General features: G+C 48.9%; 1 protein-coding gene across 1 annotated transcript in view; it reads left to right on the forward strand.

Moving 5' to 3' along the window:
• Positions 1 to 2,520: 2,520 nt before the first annotated feature.
• The window catches only part of RAB11FIP4 (RAB11 family interacting protein 4), a 93,457-nt gene continuing 71,883 nt past the window's right edge, over positions 2,521 to 24,094 (forward strand). The window contains exons 1-2 of the mRNA XM_004706940.2: positions 2,521 to 2,608; positions 4,068 to 4,156. Coding sequence (XP_004706997.1) covers positions 2,602 to 2,608; positions 4,068 to 4,156 — 96 coding nt within the window. The 5' untranslated portion in view covers positions 2,521 to 2,601. The remainder of the gene's footprint in view (positions 2,609 to 4,067; positions 4,157 to 24,094) is intronic.

The following is a 24,094-nucleotide window of genomic DNA, read 5'->3' on the forward strand; positions in this document are numbered from 1 at the left end:
GGAAATAGGGAGAAATTGAACTTAAGCTGTTGACTTGTACCCCCAAAATGGACCCAATTCATGAGAAAAGATCACTTTTCAAAATAGAGTATTGCCAAAATCTAGGGGAAATACCCACTAGAGGTGAGTTTGAAGTAAGTTGCTTAACAGGAAGACTAATTTAAGATATCTTTACAGGGAATGATCTGGCAACTGGTATCAAGCCCCTTGGTGGCATACTCAGTTATGCATTAGGCTGCTAACCACGAGGTTAGTAGTTTGAAACCACCAGCCACCCTTCTAGGGAAAGATGAGGCTTTCTACTTATATAAAGAGTTAGAGTCTCAGGAACCCACACGGACACTTTTACCCTATCTTATAGGGTCACCACAAGTCAGAATTAACTCGGTGAAAGTAAGTTTATCAACTGCCTTAAAAACACAGATGTTTGGTAAGCTTATTTATATTCATTTATTCGATACAATTTTATGAAGTTTCCCTGTGCCCAGAATGGTATCAACTGCTAGGTCTATAGTGCTGATCAAAACAGACCCACTTCTTACCTGCAGGAAGTGTACATTCTAGGCAGGAAGATACAAAGTCACCAAATAGCTATGTAGGGCTCCAATTGCAAATTGCAGCAGATGGTTTGGAGGAAAGTCCAGTGTGTTGGAACAGAGCGTGACAGCAGGGCGGGGCTTATTTAGATGGAGGTGGTCAGACAAGGCTTTCTGGGCAGCAACATTTAATAAAGGTACAAGTGGAGGCCGGAACGCTGAGTAGGCATTGCTGTGTGATGAATGGGGAGAGCAGCCGTTGGGAAGAAGAGAACACTAAGTGCAAAGGCCCCGAGGCAGGAAAGAACTTAGTACATAGCTTGATGTGGTTGACGTGAGCGGCGGAGAGTGGGAAGGGGTGGTGCTGAAGGGGCTAGATCGTGCAGGCTGCTGAAGGCGATGTGAAATTTGGATTGCATGGAAAGTTCCTGGAAGGTTTAAGTCGAAGAGTGAGTATCATGACCCAGTTGGAGTGGAGTGGAGGGATGAATTGGAAGTGGGCGAGAAGAGAGGAATGAAGAGATTTGCAGGGCCCAGGGGGAGGTGATGGTGGCTGTGACCAGCGGTGGTCCCAGTAGTTTGAGGATATGGAATTTGGGGTGGATTGCAGGTTGGGGAGGAAAGCAGCCCCAGTGATGCTGAGGAGCTGGGCTGTGGGTGGGAGGGGCGGGGGGACAGGATGGGGTCGGGGAGTGGTATGTTTGAATGCTCGGGGAGGAGGGGCCCGCAACGGTGATGACTGGGGCCTCAGTGTGACCAAAGGACATGGTGATGGAGGGGAGTGTTGGCCACAAGGATGTGCGGGATCTGAGTTGAGTGATCAGGAAGTTCGCCAACCATCCACCCAGCATAGAACCCACCCCAAATGACTTGTAGGTAGCAAAACATGGGAAGTCAAGTGTGGAACTCGGGAGTAGTTCAGTCCATCCCGAGCTACAGGCAGAACATTTTGCAGTCACTGAGATGGTAGGCTGCACTCACTTTGCAGCATGGAGGGTGCTTGTGAGACCCTGGGACATGGAGGAGAGCCTGCCCCACATCAGGAGGAATGATGTACCAGAACACTGACCCTAGTATAGAGCCCAGCGAGTTCTCCCCACCTAACTAACTCGCACCTAAGGCAAGAGACAGGCCAGCAGCCAAACCAAATCCCAGTGGTGATGTCGGTTCCACTCACAGTAACCCTCCCTGTGTCAGAGCAGACCTCGGCTGCACAGGGTCTTCACGGATGGATTTTGGGGAATTAGATTACCAGGCCTTTCTTCCAGGGCACTTCTGGGTCGGTTCAAACTGCCAACCTTTGGGTTAGCAGTCAACCACATTCACCATGAGCACCACGCAGGCATAGGCCTGCATCAGCATCCCAGAAGCACCGTGGGTGCCCTCGTCCTCCTGCACAAGCAGCTACTCTCCTGACCACCATCGGTTTGGCCTTAACTCTTACTTAATTTGCCACTTTAAGTCATTTACACAAATGTTATATGATATTTCCGCCTGGCTGGAAAAGAGGAATCTGACTAAGGTTCTTTCCAAACTATGAAATAGAAAAAGGAAAACAATGTGGTTACGACAGTGTCTTCAAAGAAGGGCCAAGCCGGGGATGCTGGGGTTTGCTTCCTTCTCATTTTTAGGTTTCCTGCCACGTGTGTGTATGGTTCGTGTTGAACAACCACTCTTTACAAATCAACAGATCATTTGCTGTCAATGAGGGGGTGTCTTTGTGGGGAAAAGGAAGAGGCGGATCCAAGTCAAGTCCAAGTCTCTAGAGCCAGGGCTGGTTTGGCTTCTGCTCACTCGCGTTGTCTATTGAATCCAGTGCCCGCCTCCCACCTTAGGGCCTTGGTGCTGATCTCTAAGTTAAGGGGGGAGAAGGACCAGGAGGGACCCATTCTGTGGACATGGCTTGATTTGCGGTCCTTCCTCCATCCCAGCCTCCTGGGGGTGTCTCGAGTCCTTCACATCTGTCCCCCCTTTCTTCCCACAGGTGCAAAAGCTTGTGAAGTACCTGGATCCCAACGACCTGGGGAGAATCAACTTCAAGGACTTTTGCCGGGGAGTGTTTGCCATGAAAGGTGAGGTCTTCCGGGTATGATGGGCCAAGGGTTCTCTTGGCATTCTGGCCAGCTGAGGAGGCTGGCACAACTTGGTCCCAGCTGACTCCTCCCCACGGGGTCCCCAGGATGGTTCCACAAGTGAGCTCTGCCCTCAGTTCCCCATGGAGGCTGCCGGCAGGGAGGGGAGTCCTGGGCTACCACAGCTAACCCAGACGTGGGGGGCTGGGGGTCTCTCAGAACCTCTGCCACAGAGTCCCAGCCCTAGAGCCCGGGATGCCTGGACACAGGATCTGGGGACAGACGTCATCTCTGCTCGCCCTGTTCTCTGTCCCCTCTCCCTTTTTTTTTTTTCCTCCTTCTCCATCTCCTCTAGGGGGACCAGCCATCCTCATTTACCTCGGACTTAAGGACTTGGCCTGGATGTGGACTTCCTGTTTTCAAGCCTGGACAGTCCTGGGCAAACTAGGACTTCTTTGTTTCTTTCATTTATTTATTCCTTCCTTCTGACTTCTCTTCTTTCTTTCTCCCTGTCCCTACCCACCCCCAAGGGTCAATGTAAAATGGCCTTCTCTTTTCTCTCACATTTAGAGTCCAGTTGAATTTGAATATGGTCCCTCTTACTGCTAAACTGTTTGTAGATAGTGGTTTGGGTCACCAGCCACGTTGGCTTGTTAAGGCCTCTGTGCCGCTGCTGCCGCCGCTGCTGCTGCTACTGCTAAGAAACCTGATTTAGTGGTAGGAGAGCCAGGGCCTCTGTCCTATTCTCTCTGAAGGCAAGCAAATTCCCTTGTGGCTCAGCTTGGGATGAGTGCTTCTCTTCGGCCTGTCTCAAGGTCCTGAGTGAACTTTTTCAGTGGAAGCAAAGTGAGGGGCAGCGGACGGTACACTGAGTGGTTGGGGCCTGGCACAAGCAGATCTCAACACAGGTATTTAGGACAGGGTTCCCTCCCCATGACTCCATCCTTGGTCAGTTCTGACGTAGGTCAAATACGTCCTCATGTGGAAGAGAGCAGGCAATCACATTAACCAAGCGATCAAACACAGCATCTCCAGTGGACATCAGGGACTTCTTGAAACGAGGTTTCTGAATGAAGCCTGGGGGGCAGGGGGCTCAGCCTCAGAGTAACGTATGTGCTGGGATCCCTGGGAGCCAGGTTGGGCAGTCTTGTATCCCTGCCTCTAGGAAGCTCTCCTTGATTCACTCTGCTCTGGTCTGCTCTCTTCATTGTGTTCCCCTGTGGGGTCAGTCCCAGGGGAAGGGCGTCTCTAACTAGGGCGCAGCCCTGTCTCAGGTCCCCCCATAGTGCCTGAACCAGGCTCTGCATTCCCTCCTGCCCGCAAATGGTCAGCTCCTCTCTCAGGCCTCCTTCTTCCCACAGTCCTTTCCGCCTACGACCCATAAGGCCATGAGTTGAAAGCAGAGCAATGTGGCAGGCTGAGATTCTGTCTGTCTATCTGTCTGTCTGTCTGTCTGCAGGGTGTGAGGAGCTGCTGAAGGATGTGCTGTCCGTGGAGAGTGCAGGGACACTGTCATGTGCACCTGCGATCCCAGACTGTGTGGAGCAGGTAGGATGGGGGCTCTCCCGGAGTCCAATCAGCCAGGTCTCAGGTCCCCAGCTTCCAAGAGGGGGCTGGGCCTCAGCAGCGCTGCCAGGTTCTTGGCGAGCCTTCCTTTGCTACCCCTTTTCCGTGTCTGGGGAACTCCGAGCCTCCCTTCCAGAGCCCTGTAGCTTGAAGTCCAGAAAAAGTGTTTGGAACGGGAGCATGGTGGCCCTGTGGGGACCATGACGGAGAGTGTTCGAGCGGGGCGGGGGTCTTGCCGAGTGTCTTTACTCACTTTATGGTGCCGAGGGATCCCAGGCGGAGGTCACAGCAGGAGGACCGTCATTCTTTTTCCTGTGTCAGAACTCATGGATCTGACAGGCCGCAGTGTTACCATAGCCAGGGGTCTGCTTGTTAGCAAACTTTCCACTATTTTTCCAAACACGCACAGACAAACACTGTTTAAATAACGCATGTTGTTAGCAGAAAGGGAAATGACGTTCTGATACCAAATATAACATGCTTGGACCTTGGAAAACATCAAGCTGAGTGAAATAGGCCAGACCCAAAAGCACCGATAGATAGTGTATGAGTCCATTGAGATGAAAGATCTAGAATGGGCAAGTGCAAAACGACCAGTTTCTGACCTCTGGATTTCTGTTGAGGGTGATGGACCAAAAAAAAAATCAAAAAAAAGGGTGATGGACAATTGGAATTGGTGATGGTTGGTTAACATGGTTAATGTAATTAAAGACACTGAATTCACATGTGAAACTGCTGAAAAAGCAATTGTTTATATATATGTATCTATACCTATATATACACACACACATATACATACATACGTACCATAAAAACAAACCAACACAAAAGAATATGGCAGGAGAAGGATTGGGGACAAGATACATACAGAGAAACAGCCAACTGCAAAACTGAAATTGAAAGGAAGATTACGCAGACTTAAATAACTGTCTAAAGAGAAATGGAGATTCAAAAATAAAAGCAAAACAAGGCTGCCACGGAGTCCGTTCTGACTGACAGCAGCCCTGTAGGACGGGCAGAACTGTGCCTGTCGATTCCCACACAGCAACTCTTGATGGGATTGGGAGCACCTGGTGGTTTTTGAACTGCTGACATTGAGGGTCGCAGCCCAAGACCTAACCCTATACCACCAGGGGTCCTTACTCCAGAGCTGGAAGAGGATGATGTCCGTTTCTCATCTAGGCCAGCTCCAAAACCCTTTCTCCAACTCTGCTGGGTTCCTCACCTGGGCGTGAAACGCTTATGTCTTTTCTGTAGCTGAAGGAGCCCAGCATCCTGGAGGTTGCTCGGGCCAGCATTAACCTTTTAGGATCTGACTCAATGGTAGGGTCAGAGTTGGGCTCGGTAGGCAGAACTGGCTAAAGCAGATTCTCGATTGAGGACCTGAAATGCCAAGTGCTGCCAACCAAAACGTAACTTTGTGTTGGAGAAGGCCAAGCTGTGCAGGTAGCAAGAGACCAAAATACGGTATCAGTTGTAGGCCCAGGATCTCCAAACTCAGAGTCAGTGCTGTGCTCCCAGTGAGAGCCTTCAGGGATGAGGGGCAAGAGCCAGGTCCAGGCAAGTGCCAAGGCCAGCAGGGAGGCCCCTTCATGTCGCGATGGGTCCTTTGGGTATGGGATGAATGTATTTGAAGCCAACTTTTAAGACCAGGACCAGGGACAATGTGGGACAAACAGAGTGTCTTGGGCTTTTTGAGAGTGGGCCCTTTGTGGATTGCTGAATTGGAGGCAGAGTGAGGAGGTGGGCTGTGGAGTCAGACAGAAAGAACTGGGTTCAGACTCCACTGCGTTGACTGGATAGTCCTGCAGCCTTAGACAGGTGACTCCCAAACCCTCTGAGTCTCAGTTTCCTTGGCCCTTCCGTAGGGCTGCCGTAATGAGTGTGTTAGTCTGGGTAGACTAGAGAAACAAACGCATAGACACTCATGTGTATAAGAAGGAGCTTTATATAAAGAGCAATTGTATATTAATAAAACATCCCAGCTGAGTCCAGATCAAGTCCAGAAGTCTGATATTAGCTTATATATCCAATCCCGGTCTATAAATTCCTCTTCAGACTTGCGCAACGCATGCAATGATGCCAAATGCAGGAAGATGATGGGCCAGTGGGTGGAAAGTCTTTTGGATCCAGTGGCAGTGGAAGCATCTCAGCACTGGTGTGGGTCTCCACATGGCTCCTCCAGCTCCAGGGCTCTGACTCCCTCAGGGTGCCTCCATGTGGCTTGTCAGCAGGACTGTCTCTCGGGGAGACGAAGCAGAGAGAGTGTGCCCGGCCTCCAGTGAGCTATTTATCTCCGTAGTGCCTCCAAATGAGGTCATCAAGCTGCGACCTGATTGACAGGTTAAACTCCCCCAACCCTTCACTCTTAATAGTCTCAAGTTGACATCAGATTATATTACTACCACAACGAGTTCGCACAAACTAGGAGGCCAAGTCGCAGAGACTTGTTTTCTCACAGTTCAGAGACTGCAGGTCAGAAATCAAGGGGGCAGCAGGAGCGTGCTCCCTCTGCAGGCTCTAGACGAGAAGCCGGCCTTGCCTTCTCCTCACTTCCGGGGCACCTGGGGTTCCTGGACTTGGATACACACCACTCTAGTCTCTGTCTCGGTCTCCTTATGTGTTTGTGCCCTCTTTTTATAAGGACATCAGTCACATTGAATTTAGGGATTACCAACATGAGTTCCTCTTCATGAATTACACCTGCAAAGCCTTACTTCAACATAAGGTTACACTTGAGGTTCTGGGTGGATATGAATTTTAGGGGGACATGATTCGAAGCAGTACAGGCTGCCATACTGTCTCCAGGGTTTGCTGTGAAAATTCAATGAGAAAACAGACTTTCCATCCACAATCACTCTTCCCTTGCGGTGCTGTGTCCTGGACACTAGTATACAAAAGTGGTGCTGGAGTTACCAGTTGGCATCCGGTGATTTCCACTTGGATAATGGAGTTTCAAAATGAGGTCAAAATGAGGCTGAGGAGCTAAGAGTCAGAGTGGAGCCTGTGGGTCCTGTTCCCTCGGCCATTAGCAGCTGTCATGGCCTCCGCATGCCGCTGTCCACCTTCCAGACAGAGGTTGCCTGAAGAAAGGGTGAGAAGTAGGCATGGAAGAGTTGGGGTCCTTGTCGGTTTAAAATAGTGTGCTTCCCCCCTGACTACAAAACCCCAGGGGTTATTTAAATAGTGCAGCGATACTGTCAGGGCACCTCAGCAGCCCCAGACACGCCCTCATTTGTTCTCAGAATGTCCCAGGCCTGGCCCGAACTCCCAAGACGGCAACTGATCAGTGCACCAGTGGGTAGTTCTGTTCATTAGCACCTCGTGGGGCAGCTTGATGGACCCGAGCTCTGTTTCCTACCCCTGGCTCTAGCGAGTTGGGAAAGGGACGGAGGTGGGGGCCCGGAGGGACACTTCAAAGGCCAGCCCTAGGACATCCCATCAAGCTGTGGCCTCCTGTGGGCAGCTAGGGTTCTGGAAGGCGCGAGAACCTCAGGCCCTCTAAGGGCACTGGATCTTCTCTGTGGCCCAGGCTCTCGTAGTGGGCAGCTCCGTGTCTGTTTGGCTAAGGGCCAGGTTTGGAGGGGCAAGACCACAGCTCCTCGGGTGGGGAAGCTGAGAGAACCCACATGGGGCAGGGCCGAATCCACCTCCTCACGGCCTGGCTGTGTTGCAGCCGCCCCCTAGGGGTCAGTGGAAGACCAGGGAAGCTGATAGGAGCAAGCTCGGCCTTCAGCCTCCCAGGTGCCTCCAGGGACTGCGCATCTGAGCGGGACTGGAAGGTGCTGCAGGAATACCAGGCCACAGAGAGCAATTTGTGGAAGGAAATGAAGCCCCCTCCCTACCTCCCCTCAGGGTATGGGTCCCCTGTGACCTGACAGCTTGGTGGGGTCATAGCTGGACGGTTCTAGGAGGGACATGTTTAGTGGTAGTTGATGGACAGCTGCTGTCTGGGCATCCTGACCACACCGTGCTCTTCTCCCAGACCCCTAGGAGCTCCCACCCTGGGGCTGTCACAGCAGGGGCCTGGGGACCTGCAGACCAGCTGTGTGTATGCCCGGCTCAGGGACTTCTGGGATGTCACCTTGCCTGTGTCCTCAGAACCCACCTGGCACAGCAGAAGCTTCTCCGAGGACTAAGGACATGTAACTGTGGAGCAAGTTGTGGGCCCAGATCCCAGATGCAGGGGAGTGTGGGTTTGGTCAGAGAAATGCTAGGTGGGCCAGGAAGGACTCCCTGGGGTCCCAGGTTTGGGTCCCTCAACTGAGCTCCCAGGAAATGTCCTGGGAGTTACTCCTGAGATTGAGGCCAGGTGGTGGCAGGGGAGGGGGGGGGCATTGTCCTCCCTTTTTGGCAGCCCCCAGGCCATATGGTGTCAGGCCCTCTGTGGAGATGGGATGTGGGGAGGTGTAGAGAGTTTCAGGCTCCAAGTCAAGGGGGAACTAGTACGAGCTTATGGTGCCCCCCGGGAAGCAGTGGCGAGTGAAACGGGATGCACCCTTCAAACCCCGAGGCGCCTGGCCCTTGGTCTTTGTCCCACAGAGGCTGACTAGCGGGGAGCACAGAAAGCACCATGGGAGTCATGCCGGCCAGCTTCTCCTCTGGGCCCTAAGCACATAGTCCCCTTTCCTCCAACCCCCAAGCCAAAAACCACCCTTGATGCTTCCATTTCCCACCCTCCCTGCACCATTAGGACTGACCACTGCCCTTTACAGGGTCTCCTCATCCCCCCAGCCTTTTTCTCTCCAGACCCTCAACCCCACAGCTGCCTTGGAATCTTCCTGAGGAGCTGCTCTGAGGGACACTCTCCCCTTTAGAGTCCTTCTGTGGTGCTTCAAGGAGCCCTGGTGGAGTAGTGGTTATGTGTTGGGCTGCTACCCGTGAGGTCAGTAGTTTGAAACCACGAGCCAGGTCGAAGGAGAAAGAGGAGGCTTTCTACTCCCACAAAGAGTTCCCATCGCAGACACCCGCAGGGCGGGGTAGTTCCACTCTGCCTGCAGGGTTGCCAAGAGGCAGCATCGACTTGGTGATGGTGAGTGCCGTTGGTTGATTGGTGATGCCTCCTCACCAGTGGGGTGCATCGAAGACCCTACACCATCACCTCCTACCCCTTCTCTGGCCATAACGCTCACCACTGCTCAGCCCACACCCAAAATGGGTGGCACCAAACTGCCCCTCATCTTCTGAAATGGCTGTAGTCTCTGTCTCCTAACTTTTGCTCAAATTTTATCACTGAACTAACTTCTCATCTTTTGACAGTTAGGCACCACTTCCTCCAGGGAGCCTTCCCTAGCTCCCTCTGCCCTCAGCCTGCCTTCCCAGCCAGGAGCAGGAACCTGCTAATGACTTCCATGGAGGTGGAGCCCATGCCTCTATCTGTGCCTCCATCTCGCCCTCCAGAATGCCCCCACCTTCCTGGTGAGGCAGGGACAGAGCTGAGCACAGGCCCCCACAGGGCATCCTCAGCCAGGCTTCAGGGAGCGCTTCTGTGAGCCACTCCACAACCTGTAGGACACACTAGAGCTGTCCCTTTGGGTTTCTGAGACTGTACATATGTATGGGAGCACACAGCTTCACCTTTCTCCCTTGAAACCATTGGTGGGTTCGAACTGCTGACCTTGCAGGTTACAGCCCAATGCATAGCTCATTGTGCCCAGGGTGGAATTGCTACTATCGAAAGGTGTATGTCTTCTACTTTAAAAACAAAGACTGCCAACATTTTCTCCCGAAAACACTACTAATTATATCATTCAAAATGTAGGAGTGTGAAAGCACCCTGTTCCTCAATCCTTTGTCAGTCTCTCTCTCCCCAGTCTGTCCCTGGCCACCAAAGCTGCTTCAAGCAGGGATGTTGTGAGTGTGTCTGGAGGGGAAGGGGGGTAGGGGGGTGCTTGCTAACTGAGGGTGGGGCTTCGAAAAAGTTGGCAGCAGTCAAAGATCTCTGAATATGCAATGACCAAAATTTAGTTCGAATGAAAAATGTCATGAACACAAACTTTCTGGCAGCACTTGGCTGTGTTACCGATTTCTTGGACCCAAAGGGGTCAAGAGTAGAAGTTTAAGAAGCCTTTATTTTCAGGAGACCTGGTGGCAAAGTAGTTAGGTTTGGCTACTAACTACTAGGTCAGCAGTTCGAAACCACCAGCCACTCGGAGGGGAAAGAGAGAGCTTTCTGTTCCTGTACAAAGATGCAGTCTCAAAATCTCACTGGGGCCGTTCGACCCTGTCCTATTGGGTCACTGAGTCGGCACTGACGTGGCGGCAGAGAGTGTGGTTGGGGGCTTGATTGTAATGTTCACTGTCCAGTAGGAGTTCTTCTTTTGTGAACTGTTTATTCATGTTCTTAGTTCATTTTCAATCGGGTTGCTTGTCTTATTCTTATTAGTTTATAAGAAATCCATGCGTAGTCTATCAACCTTTATACATTTGTTTATATTTTACAGAACTTTTAAGGTTCTAATGACTCATATTTAACAATACTTCCTTTTTGTTGTTGTTTTTGGGATTTTTAAATCATTTTATTGGGGACTCTTACAGCTCTTATCACAATCCATACATCTGTCCGTTGTGCCAAGCACATTTGTACATTGGTTGTCATCATCATTCTCAAAACATTTGCTTTCTACTTGAGCCCTTGGTATCAGCTCCTCATTTTTCCCTCCCTCCCTGCCCCCTCCTCCATCATGAACCTTTGATAATTTATAAATTATTATTATTTTTTCATGTCTTATACTTACCAATGTCTCCCTTCATCCACTTTTCTGTTGTCCACCCCCCAGGGAAGGGGTTATATATAGATCCTTGTGATTGGTTCCCCCTTTCTACCCCACCTTCTCCTTACCCTCCTGGTATCTCTACTCTCATTATTGGTCCTGAGGGGTTTATCTGTCCTGGATGCTCTTTGTTTCCAGCTCTTATCTGTACCAGTGTACATGCTCTGGTCTAGCCAGATTTGTAAGGTAGAATTGGGGTCATGATAGTGGGGTGGGGGGAGAGAAAGCATTAAAGAACTAGAGGAAAGTTGTATGCCTCATCGGTGATATATTATACCCTGACTGGCTTGTCTCCTCCCCAAGACCCTTCTGTAAGGGGATGTCCAGTTGCCTACAGATGGGCTTTGGGTCTCCACTCCGCACTCCCCCTCATTCACAATGATATGATTTTTTGTTCTTTGATGCCTGATACCTGATCCCTTCGACACCTCATGATCACACAGGCTGGTGGGCTTCTTCCATGTGGGCTTTGTTGCTTCTCAGCAAGATGGCTGCTTGTTTATCTAGCAATACTTTCATATCATTTACGTTTTATTTATTATTTTAACTTCTCTACATCAATGATATAAATACAGCCTCCCCCCCACCCTTTTTTTTAAATCATTTTGTCAGGGGCTCATACAACTCTTATCACCATACATACATACATCAATTGTGTAAAGCGCATTTGTACATTCATTGCCCTCATCATTCTCAAAACATTTCCTCTCCACTTAAGCCCCTGGCATTACGTCCTCATTTTGCCCCCTCCTTCCGCTCCCACCCCAAATGCTTTTAGAAAAAAAAAGTTCACATTTAACCCTTGCATACACCTGGAACTTTTGGTAGAGATCTGGCATTATTATTATTTTCCAAATGGGTTGCCAGCGGCCCCAATGCCTGTTGTGGAAGAGTTGCTCTGTCTCTAACCACTTGACATTTTATCTTTTTTCCATATCCACAGAGGTCTCTTTCTGAACTCAGGCCTATTATATTGAGATCCATTTTTCTATTTGCTTCTAAGCCCAAACCACAGCTCCAGCCCCTCTTACTTTATAGTTTGGTATCTGATAGGGGGAGCCCCCCCTTATGATCCTAAAACCTTCTATGTTGTTCATACATTTATTTCCCTTTGAAGCAGAATAGACATTTTGTCAAGTTCCATTAAAAAATGTTAGTAGAGAATTTTTCTGAAATTGAACTTGCAGGTCAGGTAAAGGTGAGATTTTTCACTCCGGAACTGTCTCAGTTACCTAGTGCTGCTGTAACAGAAGTATCACAGGCGGGTGGCTGTACAAACAGACATTTACGTTCTCACAGTCTGGAAGGCTGGTTGTCCTCATTCAGAGCGCTGGCTCTGGGGAAAGACTTTCCCTGTCGATTCTGGAAGAAGGTCCTTGTCTCTTCTGCTTCTGCTGCCTGGTGGATCCCGTGGATCTTGACCTCTAACCTCTCTCTCTTTGCTCTCTTGTGTAATCCCGTTTTATATCTGGCCCCAAATAGACGACCCAAACCCCAAACCCACTTTCATTGAGCTGATGCTGACTTGACAGGACAGAGCAGAATTGTCCCATCGGGCGTGCAAAGCTATCAAGCTCTGAGAACGCAGACTGTCTCGTGTTTCTCTGGTGGAGTGGCTGGTGGGTTTGAACCAGTCAACAGCACAATGCTTACCTCCAGCATCACCAGAGATACATTCAAAAACAAGGGGCCTTCACAAGTTGTGGGGAAATGGGTATAAAGATAATGGAACTTGCCCACGGACATTCTGAAGGCCCTGAACACACCCCATAGGAATCCTGCCTCATTATCATAACAAAGACAACCCACTCTCCAGTGGGATTAGACTCACAAATTAGGGTTGACAACACATATTCCGGGGGGGCATGTTTCAATCCCTAACCCGCTCTGAACAAGACACCCTGCATCCTCTTCATCTATCCTGTCTTTCCATATGTCCAAAACATTTTAGGATTTTCCTCAAACACCTGCACATTTCTGCCCAGAGTGACTCCATTTAGATTTTCTATTGTTATCACAGGGACACTGGTGGCATTGTGAGTTATGAGTTGGTCTGCTACCCATGAGGTCAGCAGTTCAAAACCACAAGTTGCTCCACAGGAGAAAGAGGAAGCTGCCTGTAGCCTCAGAAACCCAAAGGAACCCTTCTACCCTGCCCTATCAGCTTGCTGTGAATTGGAATTGACATGCTGCCAGTAGTAAAATTGCTCCTGAGTGCATTTTGCTTTTACATTTTCTTATTGGTAAGATTTATAGCCAGATTATAGGACAACTTTCATTTTGTTTTGTTTTACTTTTATTGGAGGTTCGTACATCTCTTATCCCAGCCCATACATTCATCCAGTGTGTCCAGCACATTTGCACATATGCCGCCATCATCATTTTCAAAGCATTCTCTTCCCACTTGAGCCCCTGATATCAGCTCCCCATTTCTTCCCCCTCCCTCCCTCACGAAACCTTGATAAGGAAACCTTGATAAGTTACAGATTATTATTTTCATATCTTACATCATCCTCCATCGCCCCTCACCCACCTTTCTGTTTGTCTCCCTGGGAGGGGGTTATAGGTTGATTCTTGTGATCGATTCTCCCTTCTCCCCCTCCCCTCCCCTCCCCTAATCCTGGTATCTCTGTTCTCATTGTTGGCCCTGAGGGGTTTATCTATCCTGGATTCCCTGTGTTTTGGGCTCTTAACAGTAGCAGTGTGCATGTTCTGGTCTAATCCAATTTGTAAGGTAGAATTGAGGTCATGATAGTGGGGGGAAGGAAACCCCAAAGAACTGGAGGAAAACTTTGTGTTTCATTGGTGCTATACTGCACCCTGACTGGCTCATCTCTTCCCTGTGGGCCCTCAGTGAGGGGATGTTCAATTGTCTACAGATGGGCATTAGGTCTCCACTCCATGCCCCACACCCCCCAATTCACATTGGGTATGATTTTGTTCTGGGTCTTAGGTGCCTGATACCTGATCCCATTGACACCTCATGATCACGCAGGCTGGTGTGCTTCTTCCACGTGGGCTTTGTTGCTTCTCAGCTAGATGGCCACTTGTTATCTTCAAGCCTTTAAGACCCCAGACACTATATCATTTGATAGCTGGGCACCAACAGCTTTCTTCATGCACCCATTTTGCTTATGCACCCATTTTGTCTTCAGCAATTGTATCAGGAAGGTGAGCATCACAGAATGCCAGGTTATTAGAACAGAGTGTTCTTGTGTTGAGGGAGTACTTGAGTGGAGGCCCAATGTCCATCTGCAACCTTAAATCTTAACATATAGATATGAGTGCATAGTTCTCTTCCCCTCTCGTTATATATATTTACATATGTGTGTTCCTGTATTTCGACCTCTATAAATGTTCTTTGCCTCCTGGTTCTTTCCTCTATTTCCTTTTGCTTTCCTCTTGTCCCACCATCATGTTCGGCCTTCATTTGGGTTTAGTAATTCCTCGCTGCTACATTGCCCTTGATTGAGCCCCACTAGGCACCCTATGTCCTTTTTTAGGACAACTTTTGACTTTCATGTAATGATAACCTTACTAAACTCATTCATTAGTTCTAATTCTTTTATGACTTGCTTAATTCCATATAATAATGTAGCCATGTTACTATGCTTCTGCATAATTTTAAGTGACCACATAACATTTCATCACATGAGGTTATCACAATTTATTGACAAACATTGTATATTAGATCCATAATCTTTTGTTCTAATGTTGGGGATTAACAAAGGCAGTGGAATAATCATCCTACTGGGCCAATATTTGCCCACACCAGTAATCACTGCTTAAGATCACTCAAGGATTGACAGGCCCAGGGTCAAATCTGGTGGCCTGTGTTTGTAAATAAAGTTTTATTGGAACACAGATATTCTGATTTGCTTACATATTGCACTTTTACTATAATGAGGGAGAGACTATATAGTTTTCAAAGCATAGCAAAATTTGCTATTTGGCCGCTTATGAAAAAATTCATTCACCTCTGAGATAAATGCCTATTAGTAGGAAAACAGTTGTACCGAAAAGATGCAAAATCTTAAAACGTGTAAAACATCTGCTGTATCCTCCCCTGATACAGAAAAACTGTATCAGTTATTCTCCAATCAGGATTTTGTCACATTTTAAAAACCAACTGCTGCCAAGTCAACGCCGACTCATGGCAACTCCGTGCGAGTCCACATACGTTGTCAATGGCCTTTTATGGTCAATTCAGTTCGTCTTCTCCAAATGGCTTGGGTCTTGGGGGTAATGCTTAGAAGAATTTTAGCTCATAGGACAGAGCAACTAATCTAATTTTACCTTCAATTCCACTTTGATTTTGGTAATCTGTGAGGTTCGTTTTGATGTCTACAGCAAGGTGGAGATCAGCTTTGCTTTTTTCTCCCTCGTCTTCTCTTGCCCCTCTCTTCCTCTGACTTGCTCTGGCAGGAGCCAGATGACCCGTGGTGGTCCCCTAACGGCAGAACGAATGGGGGTTTCTGGGAACCCACATTCACTCAGTCAGTTCTACTTGGTTCTTCAAGCACTCACATTCAAAGAGAATTTCCAAACCTCAGTCTTGCCTGAAGAATTTTTGCTTGCTTGTTTGTTTTCATTTTCTAGAACTGTGTTTTCTCTAGAACTGGCTTAGAGGAGTTTATGGCTAGAAAGTCCAAGTCCACGGGCTGCTTAATGTCGTCTATCCCGAAGGAACCGTTTCTAAAAGCACTTATGACAACTGCTCTTTTAAATACTAAAAATATGCCTCCTGACACATGGAGCTCTGATTCACTGTGCTGGCGGTGGTGTGGGTGGTGGTGCCATGCTCGCGTGGTGTGGTGAGGCGGGGAGGGGAGGGGACCGTCGCTCAGGAAGTGACGGGAGCCTTCCTCCTTCTCTAGACCAAACCACGCTCACTGCCATCGAGCCAGGGCTGACTCACAGCGACCCTCGGGGTTTCTGAGACGGTACCTGTTGATGGGAGTAGAAAGCCCGTCTTTCTCCCGAGGAGTTGCTGGTGCCTTCGAACTGCCCACCGTGGGGATGGCAACACAGCCCAACACTTCACCAGCATCCCACCAGGGCTCCTTCTCCTCCTCTCTCAGCCAGCACCCCACCCTCCCTCCAAAGAAACAATCGTCCATTTGCCCCAGCCCGGAGGGTTTCTGAAGGAATAACAAGACACCCAGTTTGCACCTCCGGAAGTAGCTGAATTCTGATTAAGCCAAAGATAGCAGAGACAGAAAACAGGACAGATGGGGAAGGCACTGTTGTTTCTGTCCCCACCTGGACAGCCCTGCATCGCCTACCCAGCTCTGCCCTTAGCCATCCCTATCCTAGGACCAACGCCCCAAAACAAATCCGACTCATTCATGACCCGGCCGAACTGCTCTTTCAGGTTTCTGAGACTGTCAATGTGTACCAGAGCAGGGCGTCTCATCTTTATCCCTCAGAGCAGCTAATGGGTTTGAACTGCTGACCTTGCAGCCCAGTGCCTAAACCAGGGCGCCACCGGGGCTCCTTTATCCCACAGCTGGGCTGAATATCCACTTTCCAGGATGGCCAGGCCCTCTACCCCCCTGCCTGATGAAACCTTGATGCTCAAGTTCGCGCCCATCTTCAATGAGCCTGACAGAGTGTGATAACACTTAGCGAAGTGGTTGAGCAGAGGTCTTTAGCTCATTGTCTTGAGGGCGGGAACCCAGTTGGGATGGCTCTTGGCAATCTCATGTCACCATGCTTCCTTTTGCTGGCCACACACTTTCCTCTCTCCTCTTCCCTTTCACCCTAACTCCCCCCAGCTGCCAATTCTCTCATTAAAGTTGAATCGGCTTGTAGCAAGGGTAGCTACTGACGCATATGCAGCCACTAGCGCAGCGGTTCTCAGCCTATGGGGTCGAGACCCTTTGGGGATCGAACGACCCTTTCACAGGGATCACCCGATTCATAACAGTAGCAAAACAACGGTGATGAAGTAGCAACGAAAATAATGGTATGGTCGGGGGTCATCACCACACGAGGAACTGTATGAAAGGGTGGCGGTGTTAGGAAGGTTGAGAACCACAGCACTGGAGGGTAGGTGTTAGTTCTTGGAAAGAGCAGTCTGCATCCCGGCTGCATGTTGGAATCATCTCCTGGATGCCGCGTCCCACCTCCCAGAGGTTCTGAATCCACAGTGGGGGTAAGGGGAGTCTGGGCGGCTGCTGTAAAAGTGCCCAGGTCACTCTAAGGCAAGGTTGAACATTAAAAGTTCAAACAAAGTTCTCAATCTTTGCTGCATGCTAGAATGACCTGGGAATTTTTCAGATTCCTCAGACACAAGACACCCCAAGTGCAGCAGACCCTCTGGTGAGATCCTGGGTCAGTCTTTTCTAGCGCTTGCTAGATGGCTGGACAAGTTCATGACCCATACTCTGTCTTGGACTCTAGCCAGCCGACAGTAGGGCTCCTTGCCCTAAAAGTGCAGTGCCAGGGCGCTTGGAGAAGAGGGAGGAGCCTTAGGCCTTGACATGCCAATGCCTGGCACCAGGTAGCTGCTCCCCAAATGCTGACTGCCCTCTTTGCATGAGCCCTGAAGGCACCCTCTAGGACAGTGGTTCTCAACCTTCCTAATGCTGCAACCCTTTAATACAGTTCCTCATGTGGTGATGACCCCCCAACCATAACATTTTCTTTTTTAACAGTTTTATTGGTACTTCATCCACATGTCATACAATTCAATAGTTCACTCATATCAGGAAGAGTTGTGCAATCATTACCACAATTTTAGAACATTTTCTTCTTTCTTTTTAAAATGTATTTTTTTTAAATCGTTTATTAGGGGCTCATACAACTCTTATAACAATCCATACATACATCAATTGTGTAAAGCACATTTGTACATTCATTGCCCTCATCATTCTCAAAACATCTGCTTTCCACCCAAGCCCCTAGCATCAGCTCTTCATTTTTCCCCTCCCTCCCCACTCCCCACTTCCTCATGGACCCTTGATAATTTAAAAATTATTATTTCATAAAATTATTTTCGTTGCTACTTCATCACTGTTGTTTTGCTACTGTTATGAATTAGGTGATCCCCGTGAAAGGGTTGTTTGACCCCCAAAGGGGTCTTGACCCACAGGTTGAGAACCACTGCTCTAGGAGCATGCCTGGGGGTTGCGGCACTAGCCCCTGGGGTCTGACCCTCGTTGAGCTCGGCTGTCTGGGTTCTCAGGCACAGGGAGGGAACATTCTTGGAGTGTGGTGAGCCATGAGTTTGCTTTTCCAGAGAGAAGCCCTGCAAAGGCCCATGGGGATTCCGGTCAGCAGGGCCCTTCGTGTGTCACTGCAGAAAGGAGAACAGGCTCGATGCTAGACAGTCCTTCATCCCCCAAGCAGCTGAGAGAACTTCTGCGGGCCCAGGCTCCGGCTCCCGAAGGCATGAGAATGGCGTGGAGATGCATTGATACAACAACCCAAACCCGAACTCACTGCCCTGGAGTCTACTCTGACTCAAAGCAGCCCTGCAGGAGAGGCTCGAACTGCCCCTGGAGGTTCCCAAGGCCATGAATCTTCAAGGAGCAGACAGCCTCATCTTTCTCCTGGGGAGCAGATAGGTGTTTGAACCATCTACCTTGCGGTTAGCAGCCCAAAGTGAGCCACTACACCACCAGGGCTCCAGGGATCCTTTTTAATTTAACAAGCCCTAGCAAATTGATTTCAAATTTTTATTTAGGAAAAAAGTCATCTCTCAGAGTAATTGAAAGAACAGGATAATGAAATCCCATCTGCCCTTCACCCGGATTCACCCATTGTTAACCATTGGTTGCCCCATTTGCTGTGTGTGTGTGTGTGTGTGTGTGTGTGTGTGTGTGTGTGTGTATTTATCATACCTCCCTCCCCGCCCCCACCCCCGATTATTTGAAAGTTTCTTGCAGACATGATGACGTGGTTACATACTTAACTGTTCCCAAGAACAAGGGCATGCTTCACACAATCATCATACAATTTTATTGTTGACACAATACACTTAGTATAAATTCCATGTTCAAGTTTTCCCAATAATATTTTCACTGTCTTCTTTGACCTCAGCTCGAATCTAGGCTCCTTCGGTAGTTTAGCTGCTATGTCTCTGTCATCCCCTTTAAAATGATTGGTTCCCACGGGGCCTTTTTCTTTCCTTTCTTCTTCCTGCCTTTAATGACATTGACAGTTTGAAGACTTTGGGCCACTTGCTCCGGAGGCCCCTCAATTTGAATTTGCTCGTATTGATTTTCTGGTTTGGGGTGGCAGTACAAATCCAAATGAAAATGGGGGCGGGATGAGAAGGAGGGGTCCCAGAAAGGAAGTTCCATTGTGCTGGTCTTGCAGCTCCCTAAGTGTCTGTCCGTGCCCCCCTCCATGGGTCCCAGTCTTCCCCACTGATCCATGATTCCAGATCAACCTTCTGACTGGTGTCCATGCTAGCATTTTGAGAACATAGATGCCTACATCCCAAAATGGGTGAGGACCGGGGAAATAATAGTGGTAACTACCCTCTCACCTCCCACCCCCACCCCTACCCTCTACCCATTCAGCCCCACTTCTCCCCTTCCCCTCTCCCCCACTTTCCTAGGTCTGCCTCTTCTCCTCCCAGGCCTCTAACCCCCTGGGGACCACGAGGTCTCTTCCCTTTGCCAAGTTTCCAGCCACTGAGGTGTAGAGAAGAGGGGGGAGCACCACAAGCTGGAGAGGCTTGTCGGTGGGGAGCAGTGCAGCAGACAGCACGCTTGCTGGTTCAGGGAACGTGGCGTGGGCTGTGCGCGCGCACGTGCGCGTGAGAGGGTTTCCCACAGCAGTGCGTCTCCAGCAGGAAGGAAGGAAGCCCTTCTTGACAGAATGGCCTACCTTGGCCCAGGTGTGCAGAAAGCACGCAGCACAGCCGCAGCAGACGGGGTCCTTCCTCCACGGCCTTGGCAATATCCGAGACCTCTCTGGGCGGGGCTGCTCCATGCTGAGATGAAGACATTGGTGTCGGCAGCGGCACTACACCATGTGACTTGGAAGGACAGAATTGTGTTGTCTCAAAAGTTTCGAGGCTAGACTGCCAAATCAGTGTGAGCGGAGTCAGGCCACGTGCCCTCCCGAGGCCTGAGGGACGATTCCGTCTCCTCTCCCATGTTCCTTGCCTTGGACTTGCAGCTTATAGAACACCTTCCTCTGTCTCTTGGTGCCTCGTCGCCACTCTCGTGAGATGAGGACTCATCCACTCTAGTATCATGTAGAGCCCTGGGCTGCAGTTGGTTCAAGGTTGGACCGCCAACCACAAGGTTGGCAGATCAGACCCTGAGGAGGAAGAGATGAGGCTGTTGGTTCCTATAAAGATTTAGTCTCAGAAGCCTTAGGGCAGTGGTTCTCAACCTGTGGGTCGAGACCCCTTTGGAAGTCCAGCGACCGTTTTAAAGGGGTTGCCTAAGACCTTTGGAAAACATAAATATTTCACAGTATATAACTACATATGGTTTTGTGATTAATCACTGTGCTTTAATTATGTTCCATTTTCAACAATGAAAATATATCCTGCCTATCAGATGTTTACATGATGATTCCTAACAGTAGCAACATTACAGTTATGAAGTAGCCACGAAAATAATGTTATGGTTGGGGGTCACCACAACAGGAACTGTCTGAAAGGGTTGCAGCATGAGGAAGGTTGGGACCTGTTGCCTTAGGGAGTAGTTCTACTCTGTCCTACAGAGTTTTTACACGTCAGAATCATCCCAATGGCAGTGAATTCTAGTCTAGGGTGCCCTCGTGTGAACGCATAACATCTTCAAGACCCTGTTCCCAAGCAAAGCCACAATCACAGATACTGAGGATTAGGACTTCATCAGATCTCTTTGGCGGGGAGGTGTGTGTGTGTGTGTGTGTGTGTGTGTGTGTGTGTGTGTGTGTCTGTTGTGTGTGTGGGGGTACACAATTTATCTATAACGCCATCCTCCCCTGAAAGTATCATGAAAAGAGCGTTCGTTCCCTTGAAAGGAGCCTGAGAGGTCCCTTTGTTGCCTGCCTCTCCCCCTCCTCCCTCTGTCTACCAGGGAGCGTCTGTCTTTCTAGCAGCCACTGTCGCCTCGCACGTGGTAAGCCCTGCTGGGTTTCTGTCTCACATTTTTGTGACTGTGGCAGACAAGGCAGATTCTTTGCCAGGAAGTGTGCTCAGCCGCTTTCTGCTGTCACTGCACTCTTCTCCTCGTGTGCTCCTTTGTGGAAGACGGAGTCCTTGAGAACGCAGCGGTGCCAGAAGGCAGGACTGTCTCACCGCCCCAGTGCAGGATGGGACGGTGGGCCTCACTGGGAATGGGCAGGCATGACCATTCAAGCGTGGAAGCAGTGTGGAGAGGCACTGTACCATGGAAGTGAGGGTGGAAGACTCTGTCTTGCTTGTTGTGGACGTGTGAGGAGGGTCAGGGAAAAGGAAGGAAGCCCTTCCTCAGACGGGGCGACCCCGCGGCCACCACCATGCATGTGCTTGCGTGCATCAGAGATCAGGGAGATGAGCCAGGGCTGCTGTTACACGTAGAGTCGGCCTGAGTCCAGCCAGCTCAGTGGCAACGAGCAGCCTCTCACAAGGCTAAGGTCCACACGTGGTGACGCACCATCAAGCTGGGGCAGACTCACAGTGACCTACGTACCACAGAGCACAACCCGGCCCGCTCCTGCACCATCTGCACGATTGCTGTGACGCGGGGACCCATTGCTGCAGTCACTGTGTCCATCCATCTTATCCAGGGGCTTCATCGTGTGCGCCGGCCCTCTACTTCAGCGAGTTTGATGTCATCCTCCAGGAATGGGCCCCTCTTGAGAACATGTCCAAAGCACGTGAAAGACCGTCTTTCCATCCTCCCTCCTAAAGAGCATTCTGGCTGTGCTTCTTTGAAGACAGATGTGTTTGTTCTTTTGGCCACCCACGGGACTCCCAGTATTCTTCACTAGCACCATCGTTCACGGGGCTGGAATGCACCTAGCAGTACCTTCACTCCATGCCAGAGAGTCATAGGACCCTCTAGAGCAGCGGTTCTCAACCTGTGGGTCCAACGACCCTTTCACAGGGATCACCTAAGGCCTTCGGAAAACATACATTACCGATGGTCTTAGGAACCGAGACACCGCTCCTCTACCCGTCTCCAGGCAGGTCGGCCCACGTGCAGATACGCCCACCTACGAGTCCCCTGTGTGATGTATCATCTTTGTATTATTAAAGCTATTGTTATATATTATTTCCACTAGCAAACCATCCCATGACAATGGATCATGTATTGAAGAATGTTAAGAAAAGAAAATATAGTGAGGATTTTTTATAGTATGGTTTTACCTCAGTAAGTATAGCAGGAATCGAGAAACCGCAATGTGTTATTTGTTGTGATGTTCCATCAGCAGAATCTATGACGCAGAACAAACTAAAATGCCATTTTAATAGCAAGCTTCTGAAATTTGCCGGCAAGGATACCAACTATTTTAGAAGCAAAGCTGATGGATTCAAGAAAGCCAGACTTGACACTGGTGGCAAGTACCACAAACAAAACGTAGCAGCATTGAAGCTTCATATTTGGTAGCACTCAGAATCGTCAGAGCTATGAAACCTCACACCATTGCTGAGGATTTACTGATGCCAGCGGCCAAAGACATTGTTTGAGTTATGATCGGAAACGAATTTGTTATGAAATTGAGTGCAATTTCCTTATCTGATGACACTGTCCGCAGAAGAATAGATGCATGTCTGCTGATATTATTGATCAGGTAATCCAGGAAATTAAATCTATTCTGCTTCCAATATTAGCATCCAGCTTGATGAATCTACAGATGTTGCAAACTGTTCACAGTTACTGGTTTGCGTGAGGTATATTAATCATGGCGACTTTAAAGAAGAGTTTCTTTTTTGCAAACCTCTTGAAATGACAACTAGTACATGTGATGTATTTGACAAAGTTAGTTCATTTCTGAACGAGCATAAGATCTCTTGAGAAAAGGTTTGTGGTGTTTGCACAGATGGTTCTCCAGCTATACTAGGATGTCGATCTGGATTTCAACGTTTGGTACTGAATGAGCCACCAAAAGTCATTGGAACTCACTGTCTGATTCATCGGCAAATATTAACAATGAAGATGCTGCCACAAGAGTTATAAAAAGTAATGAAAAGCGTCATAAATGCTATCAGTTTTGTAAAGGTGAGCACTTTAAACAGTCGACTGTTTTCACAACTGTGCAACGAGTTGGATGCGCCAAATAATGCTCGGCTGTTTCACTCTGAGTGAGATGGTTGTTGAGAGGAAAAGTTTTAAAACGTGTTTTTGGGCTTCGTGATGAACTCAAAATGTTTTTTAATCAGAAAGCAAGACTGCCGTTGGAAGCACTTTTCAGTGATAAAAGTGAACTGCAAAAAACAGCTTCTTGGTTGACATCTTCGCCATCTTGAATGAGTTCAATTGATCACTGCAAGGACCACATGCAACATGCCTCGATTTGTCTGAAAAGATTCGATCATTCCAAATGAAACTTCAGCTTTGTCAAAAAATGGGTGAAAATAAAATTTACATGTTGCCTACCTTATTTGCTTTCTTTGAGGAACATGACATTGAATCAGACAAAAGGATTACAATGATAATGTCTATGAAAGAACGTTCACACGTGCTTGCAGACGAAATTTCATTGTCCTTTCCAAATCTACCTGACACCTCATTTGCACACTTGCCAGAAGCCCATTCACATCAGAGTTGAAGATGTTCCTGAGACAGCACACGAGGAGTTCATTGAACAGCGATGCAGGGAGAACTGATTTCACGGGGAAAATTCGCTGATGCCAGGGGCTTACGTGGAGACCAAATGTTTTAAGAATGATTAAGGCGGTGCTCTCTTCCTGGCTGCAGACTGGTGCTCGCTCCTTCAGCGCGCCCCGCTGTTAACAAGATGTCTTCAGGAACTGCAAAAATTGGACACCCTGCCCCCAACTTCAAAGCTACAGCTGTTATGCCTGATGGCCAGTTCAAAGATATCAGCCTGACTGACTACAAAGGAAAATACATAGTGTTCTTTTTTTACCCTCTTGACTTCACCTTCGTGTGCCCTACGGAGATCATTGCTTTCAGTGACAGGGCAGAAGAATTTAAGAAACTCAACTGCCAAGTGATTGGTGCTTCTGTGGATTCTCACTTCTGCC

Source organism: Echinops telfairi, unplaced genomic scaffold (assembly GCF_000313985.2).
Source record: "Echinops telfairi isolate 266 unplaced genomic scaffold, ASM31398v2 ScPeMD7_7458;HRSCAF=8496, whole genome shotgun sequence".
NCBI classification, from domain to species: Eukaryota; Metazoa; Chordata; class Mammalia; order Afrosoricida; family Tenrecidae; genus Echinops; species Echinops telfairi.